Source organism: Cucurbita maxima, unplaced genomic scaffold (genome assembly GCF_002738345.1).
Source record: "Cucurbita maxima cultivar Rimu unplaced genomic scaffold, Cmax_1.0 Cma_Scf00013, whole genome shotgun sequence".
Taxonomy (NCBI): domain Eukaryota; kingdom Viridiplantae; phylum Streptophyta; class Magnoliopsida; order Cucurbitales; family Cucurbitaceae; genus Cucurbita; species Cucurbita maxima.
In genome coordinates, this window is record NW_019272029.1 from 297,667 (window position 1) to 313,888 (window position 16,222).

At 36.7% G+C, this 16,222-nt stretch overlaps 1 protein-coding gene across 16 annotated transcripts; it reads right to left on the bottom strand.

Annotated features, from left to right (window-relative positions):
* Window positions 1-409: 409 nt before the first annotated feature.
* Window positions 410-15,528, bottom strand: LOC111488058 (histone-lysine N-methyltransferase SUVR4-like). Of its 16 annotated transcripts, none has more exons than XM_023135668.1 (13): window positions 15,417-15,527; window positions 15,107-15,195; window positions 5,449-5,613; window positions 5,126-5,337; window positions 5,005-5,037; window positions 4,471-4,912; window positions 3,978-4,189; window positions 2,943-3,773; window positions 2,429-2,694; window positions 1,912-1,978; window positions 1,714-1,764; window positions 1,225-1,310; window positions 410-857 (listed from the first exon to the last, which is right to left on the bottom strand). In XM_023135668.1, exons 4-13 carry the CDS (start codon window positions 5,306-5,308, stop codon window positions 830-832), a joined length of 2,199 nt encoding a protein of 732 aa, XP_022991436.1. In that variant the 5' UTR covers window positions 5,309-5,337; window positions 5,449-5,613; window positions 15,107-15,195; window positions 15,417-15,527; the 3' UTR covers window positions 410-829. The 16 variants fall into 16 exon arrangements, with proteins under 16 accessions (XP_022991436.1, XP_022991433.1, XP_022991431.1 ...); XM_023135666.1 differs by lacking the exons at window positions 410-857; window positions 1,225-1,310; window positions 1,714-1,764; ... (6 more) ...; window positions 5,126-5,337; window positions 5,449-5,613 and adding exons at window positions 6,973-7,346; window positions 8,175-8,271; window positions 9,346-9,396; ... (6 more) ...; window positions 13,683-13,894; window positions 14,046-14,214 and having other exon boundaries at window positions 15,417-15,520; XM_023135656.1 differs by lacking the exons at window positions 410-857; window positions 1,225-1,310; window positions 1,714-1,764; ... (6 more) ...; window positions 5,126-5,337; window positions 5,449-5,613 and adding exons at window positions 6,973-7,256; window positions 7,287-7,346; window positions 8,175-8,271; ... (6 more) ...; window positions 13,683-13,894; window positions 14,046-14,214 and having other exon boundaries at window positions 15,417-15,520.
* Between the last annotated feature and the right edge of the window lie 694 nt (window positions 15,529-16,222).

Here is a 16,222-nt window from a genome sequence, read left to right on the forward strand (position 1 = left end):
TTCTATCATTATGACGTCAAAATAGTCACTACTGGAAAAAAATAGAATTCTTGCAATATAACGAATAATTATTTTTTAAAAAAAGAAAAATAGTGATTTAAAACACTTCCCATAAATAATAATAATAATTATTATTATAAGGGTGTTTATGGGTTAAGACTGGGTGGAAATGATTTTTAAACCCAACCCATTCTTATTAAATAAATTAAATAATAAATTCAATCTAAATAAGCTATAAATTTTTTAGAATAGTTGAGAGTTATTATATTTATTTATTTAAATTTTATAAAAAAAAATTAAACAAATAATATTTTTATTCAACAACATTGCCCAACTGGAATAAAACAATACTATGATAATAAGTTTGTCGAAAATATATTTTAATAAAAATTAACAAAAAAATGCAATATTAACAACAAAAAATAACTATTTTTTTTTTCTTTCAGGATTTTCTTTTATGTACGTTTTGCTTTGGTATCCATAGTAGCCATTCCAGGATATCAAGAGAGGAAACAAAAAACTTCATTCCGCTTTCCCACTAGAAATCACTACAATCTTCAAAACTTTCACCACCACTAGGAACCATGCTCAGATATCTAACATCTATGAACATCATAGTGGTAATACGTACAAACTAACAGCAAACAAAACCATAGTTTGAATCTGCAATCGATCCTCAGCTTCACTACCCAAACCGACCGAGCATCTTCGAAACTACGAGACTAAATTGGTCAGTAGACAGATGAACCAAATTCATTGTGGGGGTTTCAGTATTTCCTAGTAACTTCTACCTGCAAGGCCATGATATCAAAAACTGAAACTGGCGCCATCAATCCCACTTCATCTTGTACTTGAGGCTGATTTAGATCCTAAGTTAAGAACAAGAACACGTAATAAGTTAGTACAGCAAACTTAGTGTGAAACCACAACTCTACAAGCAAAACTGGGAAGCGTCAATCGGCTTAGATAAAGTATATTTGCATATGTATCAACTACACAGACACGGACTTGCATGGGAGATCTTGAATGATATTGTACAAAAACATCTTGAATTATGGAGGAACTATATCACATTTATTTTAGTTTATAGTCTCCACAAAGTGATGGAAAAAGTTGGGAAAGTAAAAATTTAACTCAAGAACAAAAAAGATTCAATAATAAACAAGGATGAGAGCGAATTCTATCAAGATAGGAGTGGAAAAGCTGGGAGAGAAAAGTAAGAACCTACTAGAAGATCGTTTCATGTTTCTGCAGAATTTGCTGCCACATTGACAGAGAAATGGCTTAACATCAAAATCGATGCCATAATCCTACAGGTAAAGCAAAATTTCAGTAACGGCCTTTTGAACATTCCAAGGAATTACATCACAAGGTGATAAAAATTCTAAAAGAACACTTTAAAAACCATTTAGTCACGACCAAAACTGCATCATCATTCATAAGGAAGACATACAGTTAATTGCCTCGTTGCATATAAACCTGATATGCATACAAAATGGGCCCATAAACCTGAGTAGAACACATCATAATGAGAGATATCACAATATAACTAATGATGAAACATTTGCAGCCAAGTACAATTTATCACCTCCCTGAGGTATCTCTCATTATGATATCTTCCACTTAAGGCCTCATAAAAGTTGACCAAGACATAAAAATTTATGCAAACAAATAAACCCAAACCACAATTATACATTAACAATACCCACTGACCCAAGTTAGCTCTTCCATGGCGTCTATTTTTCTTGTAGTGAATAAGGCAAGCTGCAAAAAGGAAAGGAACTGAATAAGACGATCACTATGGTAGTTCGTTTCTTGTTCAGAAAGAGAAAAAGATGATCACTATTGTAGAGGAAGAACGGCTGTATACAAAAACAATTAAGAAAAGGAAAAACTTGCGAGAGTCAATACATGATAACTATGATGATCCGGAGTCTCTATCTCAACTGCAGCATCAACCAAGTTTGCATCAAAGCATCTAATAAATTTGAAGAGAAACAGAAATTAGATTGTCCTAATAAATGGACGCCAACAACCACAGTTCACATCCGACCTGTGCTATTGATCTAGTGATATTAGAGCACAATATATAGCCAACTAATTGTATCTTGAATACTAGAAAGGAGTTTATCGAAGCCAATATCAACAAGATTAGAAACAGGAACAATCTTTTCAACTTCCAAACCCTCATCACAGTGTTAAAATTCCAATGATTAAAGGGGGATTTCAAGAGTAATGACAAAGAAAAATGAAAATAGAAAATGATTATTTCAAAAGAAAAAAGAAGTTGCAGTTGCCATAAAAATTTCAAAACGAACCTAGTACAAAGGGTATGGAAAGTAACATCAGCAGCAAATAGAAACGTGGGCAACAAGGTGGAAAGTATGAGATAAAGGATGCTTAAACTCTATGAAGTTTAACCAAATACCTGTGGTTGATAAATCTAGCTACATTCCCGAAGTTCGTTGCATCCAAGCAGAGTGCTTTTTCCTCTTGGAAAGGTCCTTCTTTATTCCAAAAAGCATCCAATAATACTGGGTCGGTATGCTCCCCATTTTTGGTGCTTTGCGCCTTTCTATGACACATCTCTGAGATAGTTAATATTTCTCCAACATATTCACAAATAAAAGAGCCTTTAGGTAGGTCTTCAAGGGTTCGAAGGCCCCATCCATTTCCTTCTGAAGTAAGAAATACCTGAAATAGAGAGAGAGAGTTTTCAAACATATGCAATAGCCAAAGTTATGTTTATGGTCTGATTCTACATGCAGGCAGATGTGGAAAGTGGAGGGAAAATTGAAAGCATAAAAGCAGTTAGAAACTCCTCGAGTTATCAAATAAGTACATGTCAAGTTTTTCCTTGCTGCGAATTAAACCGTACCTGCAACTTGAGAGAGGAATTGAGAGAGGGGATTTGAGAGAGGAAGGTACGAATTAAACTGTACCTGCAACTTGCAAGTTATTCCTCGCTGCACCACTCTATTGCCGCAATTCTTACTGCAACCACATTTACTCCAACATTCTTTTATAAGCCTCCTCTCTAGGTGCCCTTTGCACGGTTCTAAGCAATCATCATTCTTTGATCTTTCAAGAGGACATTCCTTGCAATAGAACTGGTGGCTTCCTTGAGAGTCACGAGCAAGAGAGATCCACTCTTCCAAAAAATCTTCCTTAACAAGACCTTCAGGTGTGTATGCATACATATCCCCAGTTTCCCGTGCACAAGCACAAGGGACAGAAGATGTAAGGCAATTTCCAAAGCAAGACTCGCAACAATTATCATTACCAATCAGAGATAGAGAGAAATTTACAAAAGCGCTTTGGAAAATTAGACTGCTAGGTATGTAGTGAAAGAATGGTGGATGCTCTTTATTAATTTCATTCACCCAAGGAACTTGAACCCTTTCTTCTCCCTTGGTTATATCATCCACATTATGGGAGAAGCTTAAGTCATCAGTAGCCTGTTCACTCTGTGAAACAACCACCAAATTGTGCGGATTTGCAGCCTCTAGATTATCAAACTCCTTCCCGGCTACATCTTCAGAATGACCTTTTGGTATTCCTTTGCTGCTTTGAGAGGCATCATGGATAGCCTGGTCATTGGAAACACTTGAAGACTCTAACATACTAGGAACTTGTGGTGCAAGTTCTCTATCAGAGACAGTACTGGCTGGTTGACGATTCAAATCTCCTTCATTGGCAACAGCACCTGGAACATACATTGGGTCTGAATTCTCCATTACATCTAGAGGTGGAATCCTACTAATTGAACCTTCCTGTTGTTCATCAGGAGAATCAGTTCCCAATTCCAAGACGCACTCACACATGTCATTCAAAAGTTTCATAACAGAAAACGTGGGGTCAATGATTCTATATGACTGCAGACATTTTTCCTCCATATATTTTATAACTGCATCACGACTAGGCATATGGAAATCTGGTCGTCCAAAAGCGGAGTTGTAGCTCAAAGAAATTTTTACCTCCCCTAGGGGCGACGATGCAATCTCTAAGTTAGGATGTACTTCTTCCGAGACAGTTGCCAGCTCACTGCCTGTTATCCTCTTACATGATGAGGTCTCCGTATCATCGCCTTTGTTACTTCCGTCTGAAGGAAGTGATGCTTGAGCAACTTGGCCATCCGGCTTCCTAACTGAATCATTTGCAATGGAATAATCTTCTTTTCTTGAAGAACCTGTTCAAGTTATAACAAAACAAAATAATCCAGTAGTTAGAATTTAGAAATAATGTGCAGGTTGAAGATTCCACAGAATATCACTTTTTAAATGATTGCCTTCACTAGCAAAATGATCTTCTCATTCATGTAGGGGCTTCATATAAGTAAATGTCGATTCATTTTTAGCAATTACCAATGCTTGCCTCAAATTAGAACAAAACTCTGTTCTACCCAACAACATTATACTGTAATTTTGAACCAAATAATGCTAAACTCATTGAAAGAAAGTATCCATTGACCTGGATGAATCGCAGCAATAGGCATCTCATTTGTAAATGTATCATCTGTAAATGGCTCATCTTTAGGCTTGAGTAGTGCTTGAGCCCCAGATGCCCTCACTCTGGAATTTTTGGCACCTGACTCAGCCCCTGGTTCCTTAATACGCACAGCAGCAGATGGTCTCTCTAAGCTGGATTTTTTCACTCTTGCAACCACATGTGGTGATACAGGTTCCTTCCCTTTGTCTACACGACGAGAAGAACTTGGATCAGTTTCAGATCTCTTAGACCCACTTAACTGCATCTGCTGTTTGGGACATGTTTCAGGAAACACGTCCTCTTCCAATTTAGGCTTTTTTGAAGCCATCCCATCCACCTGGGTTTCTTGGCCTCTTAAGCGCAACCTTTTCAGAGGGCGTTCTGGCTCATCAGGCGCCTGAACCTCTTCCCCAAAATCTTCCACCTATTGTTAACAAAAGCAAAGGCAGCAAGTATCAGCACAACTAAGAGTGTCAAAATAAGACCTTCACATCAAGCAGGATAATGAGTACGCACTTGAGAATTCTGACATTTCTTTTCCTCTATAGCCTGAAAGATGATGCATACATATGTGAGAAATATAAACTCAACGCATAAAGAGCAAGAGATACAATTAAAGGAGTTTCGTAGAATGTACCTTACTATCTTCCTCGTCAAATATAGAATCCGCAAGAACTCTATAGCTCTCTTCTTCAATAAGTTCCCAGTTCTTATCATACAATTTCAGAAGTTTCTTTAAGACAGGTTTTGTCTTGTCTTCACTGATCCCAATATCCTTCATTGCATGAAAAGCCTTCAAAACCCGAGGATTCGGTGCCATATTTATTCCGATCCAAAGGACAAAAGTGCCTACATTAGTTAGAATTACATCAAGACCTTTTTACTTGATTGTCAGGGAGTCCCATCTTATGAGCACTTGCCATTTGCACTTTCTAAGCTGATCATAGAGCATTGACTTGCCTGCTACGCCGTATGAAACATGAAAACACACAGCAAACAAGGCCCTTGAACACAAAAAAAGTTATTGCGTCCTTCAGTAGAGCATTTATCAGTTTCCTTCTATCCTACCCGTATGCATCACATCTCCTGCCAGATAGTTCTTGGAAATTTGCTAGAACTGCCAATCTGCAATATTGAAACATCAAGCGCAATGCAAGTTTCCATTGCAATATATGAAATTCTTATTCTGTTGCTCAATGAGAAGAAAATTCTTTTCTACTTTTCCATCATAAACTTTACAAGTCAAAACTTTAGTGTTCTTTGTGTTTGACTGGGTGCAGGCAGAGCAACAACAGGTGGACAACTATTTAAATATACTGTACCAGATTATTCAGTAGAACTTAGTTTAGATCAAGTAACAGTATGACATGTTACCCATTGTTTTCAAACATTAAAACAAATATCCAAAACGCTAGCATATGGAGTTATCACATCTAAATGTAATATCGCAAAACATACATTTATGTTCTTGAGGAGATAACGAAAATAACAATGCGTTCTTGGCTAAGGTAAAACCAGTAGAAATCAGCTATGGTCAACAAGACAGTAAAGTAGTATGAAATACAAGAATGCATGCAAAATTAACCGGAATTTCTTGATCAGATAACGGGTATATGCCAAAAACCGCGCGATTAAACTGGGAAACAGAAATTAAAACCCTAAAACCCAACAAGAAAAAGAACTACAGGCGAAGAACTTGCCAAGTAAACAGATCGATTCGGCCCACGAAACCCGAAAGTTGTCCAATACCGCAAGAGGGAAGAAAGCTGAAAAAATAAAGTGCAGGATGATTTGAGGTGAGTCTGTGGGTTCAAGTTTGGTAGGGAAGCAATAAAATGGGAAAATGTGGTACAGAAATGGGAGAAGAAAGCAGTTCATCTAGCAGGCGGGAAATAGAGAGGGGGAGGAGGAGAAAATCATTTGAAAATGATCGTCGTGGTAGAGACAAAGCAGGAGAACAAAATGGAGAAATTTTACAAACCAGTGAAAGAATTGGTAGGAAAGGCTGCTCTTGTCTCGCAGCGATCAATGGCGGGAAAATGGAAGCCGCCCGCTTTTGTAAGAACTGGAAGTGGAGCGAGTGGTGTTACTACTGAACCTCGATCGTTACCATTACCGTCCAATGGAAATCCGATTTTTTCTATTAAAAATAATCAATTTTTACAATTTCCTGATCCGAGAAAATATTCGACAGTATTATTCTTTGATTTTAGACCCATGATCATTCTAGTCCCATGATCATTCTAGTCCGAGACTTTCATCATCCAAATAGGTAAACTAAATAAATATATGAAACAAAATAAATAAAAAAAATCAAAAGAACATTATTATTAACAATGTTATGCTCATATTAACTACTATTTTTTCACTTCATAATAATTTCCCTAATTTTAACAGAATCGAAATACCATATTTTTCAGGATTTGCCTATTTATACATTCTGCATGGGTACCCATATTATATCAGCCATGGCAGGATATCAAGAGAAGAAACAAAAATTTCATTCCCCTTTCCAAAAAAACAGCGACCAGATCCTGATCAGATCAACTACAATCTTCAAAACTTTCAACACCACTAAACAACATGGCCAGATATCAAATATCTATGAACATCATTGTGATAATACATATAATGTTACAACAAAAAAGCCATAATGTGAATCCGCAACCGATCCTCTGCTTTACTACCCAAACCGAACCATCGTCTTGGAACTAAATTGGACATTAGTCAGCTGAACCAAATTCATTGTGGTGGCTTCAATATTTTTTTAATGACTTCAGCTTGCAAGGCCATGATATAAAAAGGCAGAAACTGGCGCCGTAATCCCACTTATCTCATACTTGATGCTGATTTAGATCCTAAGTAAAATAAGAACAAAAGCCCGTAACAAGTATGTTAGTAGAGCAAATTTTGTGTGAAACTTTAACTCTACAAGCAAGCTCAAGTATATTCGCATACAAAACAGCCACACACATATACATGGACATACATGCGAGATCTTAAATGATATCGTACGAAAACAAAAGCAAATAATGGAACAAAATTAAATTAGGTGTCAAAAGAAAAACGAGACACAAGACGATAACGTGCGCAAGAGGGAACCCCAGTGAATGTGCACGGACCTACTAAATTTCCATCATTTAAGGCAACACTGTGCGGCAAACTATAAACTTGCACGATATTGGATCTTCCAGCAGTATACATTAGCAAATCACCATAATAAGCATCGATAAACCATCAATCATCAACCCATAACATGCTTAGCAATAAAATCTTTAAATGTTTTCATTCCCACAATGGTTGATCTGATGGTGTATCTAAGCAATAATTGATCCCATAAAATTTTGGTGTTTAAGAAGATCAGTTGGTTCAATCCGTTTTAATCGAGATATGTATTCATCAGAACACTGGCACCAAAAAAAGATAAACTACTGAATGCGACAATTATATTGATTTTATGGAGGAACTATATCACATTTATTTTAGTTTATAGTTCTCCAAAATGATGGAAAAAGTAGGGAAGTATAAATTTTAACTCCAGAACAAAAGTTTCAATATGTTCACGAAAATAGATGAGATCAGGAAATATTAAGAAGCAAGGTTCACATGGAAATAATAAACAATGATGAGAGCCAATTCTATCAAGACAAGAATGGAAAAGCTGGGAAAGAAAATTAAGAACCTACTAGAAGATCGTTTCATGTTTCTGCAGAACTTGCTGCCACATTGACAGAGAAATGGCTTAACAGGGTGATCAAGGTCATCAAAATCGATGCCATAATCCTACAGGTAAAGCAAAATATCAGTAACGGCCTTTTGAACGGTCCAAGGAATTACACTACAAGGTAATAAAAATTCTAAAAGAACACTTTTAAGCACCAGTTAGTCACAATCAAAACTGCATTCATCATTCATAAGGAAGACGTACAGTTCAAAGGAAATGACTATACTACCGGCTGCACCAATTTTATTGCCGCAGGGAGAAAATCAGAGTAGTTGTTTACAATTGTCTATCGTCTATGGATAATGGTTGTGTATTAGGAGTTAGCTGGTTTGTATATAAGCAAGGAAAGCTTATGGAATTGCTTCAGTAATTGTAGATCTCGATTTTAGGAATTGTTGCTGGTATTTGAAGATGTGGTTCTACTCTAGCATCGTTGCTATTAATGAAGCTATACTAATGATACATGCAGTTTCCTTTCTTTTGCTGCTTCAACTCATTCAAAAATCCGGGCAAAAGTTCTCTATGGAGCAAGGGTTATTGTTTATTGTGTAGCTTTCAGCAAGCAGTCTTCAGTTTCGAAGTGTCTCTGTTGTGCAGTTTTGGTTTGTATTGCCAGGTCTTTCCGGTGATTATAAGTTCTAGTAAAGGTTTTTGGCTTGTTTAGTTCTTTAGATCAAGCAAATTGATTGGCATTTGCTTCTGAATCTAGTAGTATGTTATTTTTGCCATGTGCCGTATCTTCTTGGTACCTTCTTGTTTCATTGACAATTTAGAAAAAATTTAAAAAAAGTCCATGAAAGCGATGGGAAGAACCCTATAACTCATGCAGAAAATCTTGCATCCAAGACACATTCTATTGCCTCATTGCTTTACCATCTATAAACCTAACATGCATACAAATGTTTCCACAAACCTGAGTAGAACACATCATAATGAGAGATATCACAAATATAACTAATGCGGAAACTCTTGCAGCCAAGATGCGGTTTATCACCTCACTGAGGTATCTCTCATTGAGATGTCTTCCACTTAAGGCCTCAGTTATAAGGACAGGACAGGTAAAAGTTGACCAAGTCATAAAAATTTATGCAAAATAACCCAAACCACATTTATATACAATAATGTCCACTGACCCAAGTTAGCTCTTCCATGGCATCTATTTTTCTTGTAGTGAACAAGGCAAGCTGCAAAATGAAAGGAACTGAATAAGATGATCACTATGGTAGTTCGTTTCTTGTTCCAACAAAAAAAAAAAAGGATATTGCTATGGGAGAGAAAGAACGGCTGTATACAAAAATGATAAAGAAAAGTAAACTTGAGAGAGTCAATACATGATAATTATGATGGTCCGGAGTCTCTATCTCAACTGCAGCATCAACCAAGTTTGCATCAAAGCATCTAAAATTTTGAAAAGAGAGAAATTAGCTTATCCGACAACTAGATCAGTAAATGTACAAACGCTTGCCTAGCAAGTTTTTGCATAAGTTACAGCAACAGTTTCAAATATACATACACTAGGATAGCAAAACTATTGTTTACTAAAAAGAAAGAAGAAAAGGATTAAAAGATATGTTTCAACTCAGTATCGGCACTTCTGGAAACCTTTTTTCACTCAACCAGCTGATATACAATTTTCACTAAGAGAAGGATTCATGTTCTGTTCTGGCACCCATAAAATATACACGATTCCTTTTAAAATCCAGACCTCAAAATGTTCATCGGGTTCTAAACTAGGGCCAAACATATAATCATAGATCATTTGGTGGACAGAAAATTCATGGGATATTTAAAACCCCAACCTGAGTAACTCCAAGAGGTTTCTAAGCCATGAAAATTTAGTGATTCCAAAGCCTTTTACTGCTTTGCACCATGACTCTTCATAAATGGAACTTCCATATATCAGACCCTTGTATCAACTATTTATCCCTACCACTAAAAGGCCATGACATTAACGCAATCTTCATACAGCATAAAATGCTGAAAACTTCTGAATTTGCAATGCACACATATACCTTCTGCAATATGTTTTTGAACCCAAATAGTCACAAAACTTCCCAATGGACGCGAATAACCACAGTTCACATCCAACCTGTGCTATTGATCTAGTGATACTAGAGCACAATACATAGCTAACAAATTTGTATCTTGATTGCTAGAAAGGAGATAATCGAAGCCAAAAACATTAACATCACAAACAGGAACAATCGTTTCATGTTTCAAACCCGCATCAAAGTGTTACAATTCCAAGGTGGGAGGGAGATTTCAAGAATAATGCCAAAGAAAAGATGAAAATGGAAAACGATGAGTTCAAGAATAATGAGTAATGCAAAGGAGCGGAAAGAGGTTACTATTCCCATAAAAAAAAAATACAAAAATAATTTGGTGCAAAGGTTACAGAAAGTAAAATAAGCATCAAACAGTAGAAACGTGGGCAACAATGGGGAAGTATGAGGTTAAAGGAAGCTTAAACTCTACTCAGTTTAATCAAATACCTGTGGTTGATAAATCTGGCAACATTTCCAAAGTTTGTGGCATCCAAGCAGAGAGCTTTTTCCTCCTTGAAAGGCTCATCTTTATTCCAAAAGGCATCTAATAATACAGGGTCAGTATGCTGCCCATTTTTGGTGTTTTGCACCTTTCTATGATACATTTCTGAGATGGTTAATATTTCTCCAGCATATTCACAAACAAACGAGCCTTTAGGTAGGTCTTCAAGGGTACGAAGGCCCCATCCTTTTCCTTCCGAAGTAAAAAATACCTGAAACAGAGAGAAATAGTTTTCAAATATATGCTATAGCCAAAGTGAGAGAGAGCAGAAGGTGTGATTTAAATTGTACCTGCAGCTTGCGAGTTATTCCTCGCTGCACCACTCTATTGCCACAATGCTTACTGCAACCACATTTACTCCAACATTCTTTTATAAGCTTCCTCTCTAGGTGCCCTTTGCACGGTTCTAAGCAATCATCATTCTTTGATCTTTCAAGAGGACATTCCTTGCAATAGAACTGGTGGTTTCCTTGAGAGTCACGAGCAAGAGAGATCCACTCTTCCAAAACATCTTCCTTAACCAGACCTTCTGGCGTGTATGCATAGTTATCCCCAGTATCCCGTGCACAAGCACAAGGGACAGAAGATGTAAGGCAATTTCCAAAGCAAGACTCGCAACAATTATCATTACCAATCAGAGAGAGAGAGAAATTTACAAAAGCGCTTTGGAAAATTAGACTGCGAGGTATATAGTAAAAGAATGGTGGATGCTCTTTATTAATTTCATTCACCCAAGGAATTTGAACCCTTTCTTCTCCCTTGGTTATATCATCCACATCATGAGAGAAGCTTAAGTCATCAGTAGCCTGTTGACTCGGTGAAACAACCATCAAATTGTGTGGATTTGCAGCCTCAAGATTATCAAGCTCCTTCCTGGCTACATCTTCAGAATGGCCATTTGGCATTTCTTTGCTGCTTTGAGAGGCATCATGGATAGCCTGGTCATTGGAAACACTTGAAGACTCTAAGATACTAGGAACTTGTGATGCAAATTCTCTATCAGAGACAGGACTGACTGGTTCGTTCACGGAAGTGAGTAGATGATTCAAATCTCCTTCATTGGCAACATCCCCTGGATTATATATTGGATCTGAATTCTTCATTACATCTAGAAGTGGAATTCTACTAATTGACCCTTCCTGTTGTTCATCAGGAGAATCAGTTCCCAATTCCAAGAAGCACTCACACATGTCACTCAACAGTTTCATAACAGAAAACGTGGGGTCAATGATTTTATATGACTGCAGACATTTTTCCTCCATATATTTTATAACTGCATCACGACTAGGCATATGGAAATCTGGTCGTCCAAAAGCGGAGTCGCAGCTCAAAGAAATTTTTACCTCTCCTAGGGGCGATGATGCAATCTCTAAGTTAGGATGTACTTCTTCCGTGACAATTGCCAGCTCACTGCCTGTAATCTTCTTACATGAGGTCTCCGTACCATCACCTTTGTTACTTCCGTCTGAAGGAAGTGATGCTTGAGCAACTTGAGCAACTTGGCCATCCGGCTTCCTAACTGAATCATTTGCAATGGAATAAACTTCTTTTCTTGAAGAATCTGTTAAAATTTTCACAAAGGAAAACAATCCAGCGGTTAGAATTTAGAAATACCGTGCAGGTTGAAGATTCCACAGACTATCGTTTTACATGATTGCCTGCATTAGCAAAATGATCTCCTCATTCTTATAGGGGTTTCACATTGATAAATATTGATTCATTTTTAGCAATCGTCTTACTCCAATAGTTTTTTTTTTTTTCAATTCTTTCACTTCTAGTAAATTTTACCGTTTAGGCAATTGGTTCTTTTATCTTTACATAATACCTTAAAATTAACAATTTTATTTTTATAGCTGCAATTTCCATAACTTGCATTTGTTACAACTATGTCTGTCTTCAGTTTAAACTTCAATGTTGAATTCTAATGCTTGGCTTGAACCAATTCGATTTGAGCATTAATAACTATGATGCATCGTAAAGTTAGGTATTCCAATATTTAACTTATGTTTTACTCCCTTTCCTGAGATAAGCAGCAACAGCAAGGAAAATTTTTATATTCTAAAACCCATGCCTTATTTTAAAGCTTCTTAACCTTGATTATCACATATTGCAGTTTAATGGATTTTAATTTCAATTAAACTCTAATTGGACTATCAGTTACCGATACTTGACTCAAATTAGAAAAAGACTCTGTTCTACCCTACAACATTATACTGTAATTTTGAACCAAATAATGCTAAACTCATTGAAAGAAAGTATCCATTGACCTGGATGAATCGCAGCAATAGGCATCTCATTTGTAAATGTATCATCTGTAAATGGCTCATCTTTAGGCTTGAGTAGTGCTTGAGCCCCAGATGCCCTCACTCTGGAATTTTTGGCACCTGACTCAGCCCCTGGTTCCTTAATACGCACAGCAGCAGATGGTCTCTCTAAGCTGGATTTTTTCACTCTTGCAACCACATGTGGTGATACAGGTTCCTTCCCTTTGTCTACACGACGAGAAGAACTTGGATCAGTTTCAGATCTCTTAGACCCACTTAACTGCATCGGCTGTTTGGGACATGTTTCAGGAAACACGTCCTCTTCCAATTTGGGCTTTTTTAAAGCCATCCCATCCACCTGGGTTTCTTGGCCTCTTAAACGCAACCTTTTCAGAGGGCGTTCTGGCTCATCAGGCGCCTGAACCTCTTCCCCAAAATCTTCCACCTATTGTTAACAAAAGCAAAGGCAGCAAGTATCAGCACAACTAAGAGTGTCAAAATAAGACCTTCACATCAAGCAAGATAACGAGTACGCACTTGAGAATTCTGACATTTCTTTTCCTCTATAGCCTGAAAGATGATGCATACATATGTGAGAAATATAAACTCAACGCATAAAGAGAAAAGTATACAATTAAAGGAGTTGCGGGAGAATGTACCTTACTATCTTCCTCGTCAAATATAGAATCTGCAAGAACTCTATAGTTCTCTTCTTCAATAAGTTCCCAGTTCTTATCATACAATTTCAGAAGTTTCTTTAAGACCGGTTTTGTCTTGTCTTCACTGATCCCAATATCCTTCATTGCACGAAAAGCCTTCAAAACCCGAGGATTTGGTGCCATATTTATTCCGATCCAAAGGACAAAGGTGCCTACATTTGTTCGAATTACATCAGGACTTTTTACTTGATTGTCAGGGAGGCCCGTCTTATAAGCACTTTTCAAATACGTTAGCATATTTGCACATTCTAAGCTGAAGGAATTAATGTAAAGAACCACCCTGATCATAGAGCATAGACTTGCCTGCTACGCCGTATGAAACATGAAAACACACAGCAAACAAGGCCCTTGAACACAAAGAAAATTATTGCATCCTTCAGTAGAGCATTTATAAGTTTCCTTCCATCCTACCCACATGCATCACTCACATTTCCTTCCGGATAGTTCCTGGAAATTTGCTAGAACTGCCAATCTGCAATATTGAAACATCAAGCGCAATGCAAGTTTCCATTGCAGTATATGAAATTCTTATTTCTGTTTCTCAACAAGAAGAAAAATTATATTCTACCTCAAACGTTACAAGTGAAAGCTGAAATTTTCTCTATGTTTGACTTGGTGCAGGCAGAACAACAATATATGGACAAAGAACTAAATATACTGTAACAAGATTATTCAATAAAACAGTATGACATGTTATCCATTGTTTTCAAACATTGAAACAAATATCCAAAACGCTTCTTGAAAGCATGAGAGTGAACACATCTACAAGAAACTTTTCGCAATTAAGAACAAAAAAAAAAAGAATACCAACTAACAACTCTAAGGTAACAAAGAGTAGAAACCTTTTTTGTTCAAAAATAATAAAATAGAATAAACACAACAAAAACGGAATTCTATAACAAAACTTGGCTACAGCAAGCAGCAAAATGCATACGTTTTTGAGGTCATTCGTCATGGGTTCAAAGTTTCAGATCAACGCGACCACCAATTTAAAACTTTTTTCATAAGGATCCCGGCACCAAATAATCAAAGAGGGAAAGCTCGGCCATGATATCATAGTAATGTTCAAAAGTCTAAATCAGCTACGGTAAATAAATTTCAGGAAGAATGGCAAATAGCTAAAGATACACTGTGATCTTGGCTAAGGTAAAACAAGTCTAAAGCAGCTGTGGTCAACCAGACAGTAAAAGAATATGAAATACAAAAATGCATGCAAAATTAACTGGAATATCTTGATCGTTACCGTTATGTGACTAAAAACCGCATTATTAAACTAGGAAACATAAATTTGCCGATGAAATCTTACAATCGAAATTAAAACCCTAAAGCCCAACAAGTAAAAGAATCGCAAGCGAAGAATTTACCAAGTAAACAGAAATGAGGAAGCAAAACCTCGAAGATCATTCGGCCCGCGAAACCCGAAAGTTGTCCGAGACTCCAAGAGGGGAGAGAGCTGAAAGACAAATGCATAATGGGTTTAAGTGAGAAGTAGGTTCACGTTGAGTGAAGCAAGAAAATGGAAAAATGTGGTACAGAAATGGAAGAAGAAAGCAGTTCATCTAGCAGGCGGGAAAGAGGGATGGAAGAGGAGAAAATCATTTGAAAAAATGAGCGCCGTGGTAGAGACAAAGCAGGAGAGGTAAAGGGAGAATAAAATGGAGGAATTTTACAGACCAGTGAAAGAATTCATGAGAGAGTCGGCTCTTGTCTGACAGCGTCTGATGGCAGGCACGGGAGCACCTGGTTTTGTTAGCGCGAAATGGAGCGAGAGCTGAGAGCCGCAGCGACTTAAACCACGTTACAACAATTTTTTTTTTATATGTACAATTACAAATTACCAAAATTATCAAGACAACTAAACATTTAATTACGTCTATCTCTGATTAGTTGATAGATATAATTATTACAACATGTTTATTTTTCTTAATATCTCTCTAATTACGTCTTATATTTTAACTATCACTAATTATCTAATGAATAATTTGTTTACGATCTAATCTTAAGTTATGTCTCTTATGTTAATAAAAGAGGGAAGTCTGATTGCTTGAGTTCTCAAATTGACGCTTTAAGAAACTACTCGTCGTCTATTTAGCATTGTGTGAAAAAATAAAAAAATTGAATTATATTTTTAAATCCATATATGGCAAAGTTGCAAAATTGTAAAGTTGTTTTCCGTTACAAAAAGTCACTCTCATGCACGCTAAATGATAGGCTATGGCGTGAATAATTAATAACTCACTCGTGAATGAGATACGCGTGTGACCATATGCGAAGTATTGGTATTATTTATTAATATATGTATAAATGAATATTAAATATTTCGTAGTTTTGTTTTGTACGATTTTTTTTTTTTTTTTTTTTTTTGTATATGATACTTACCCGCTTTTCATATATCTTTATGTACTCTGAACAAATCATTTGCAACGATTACAAAGTAAGTCAGTAGTATTGTTGGGGCAAGACACTCAGCCTTATCCATG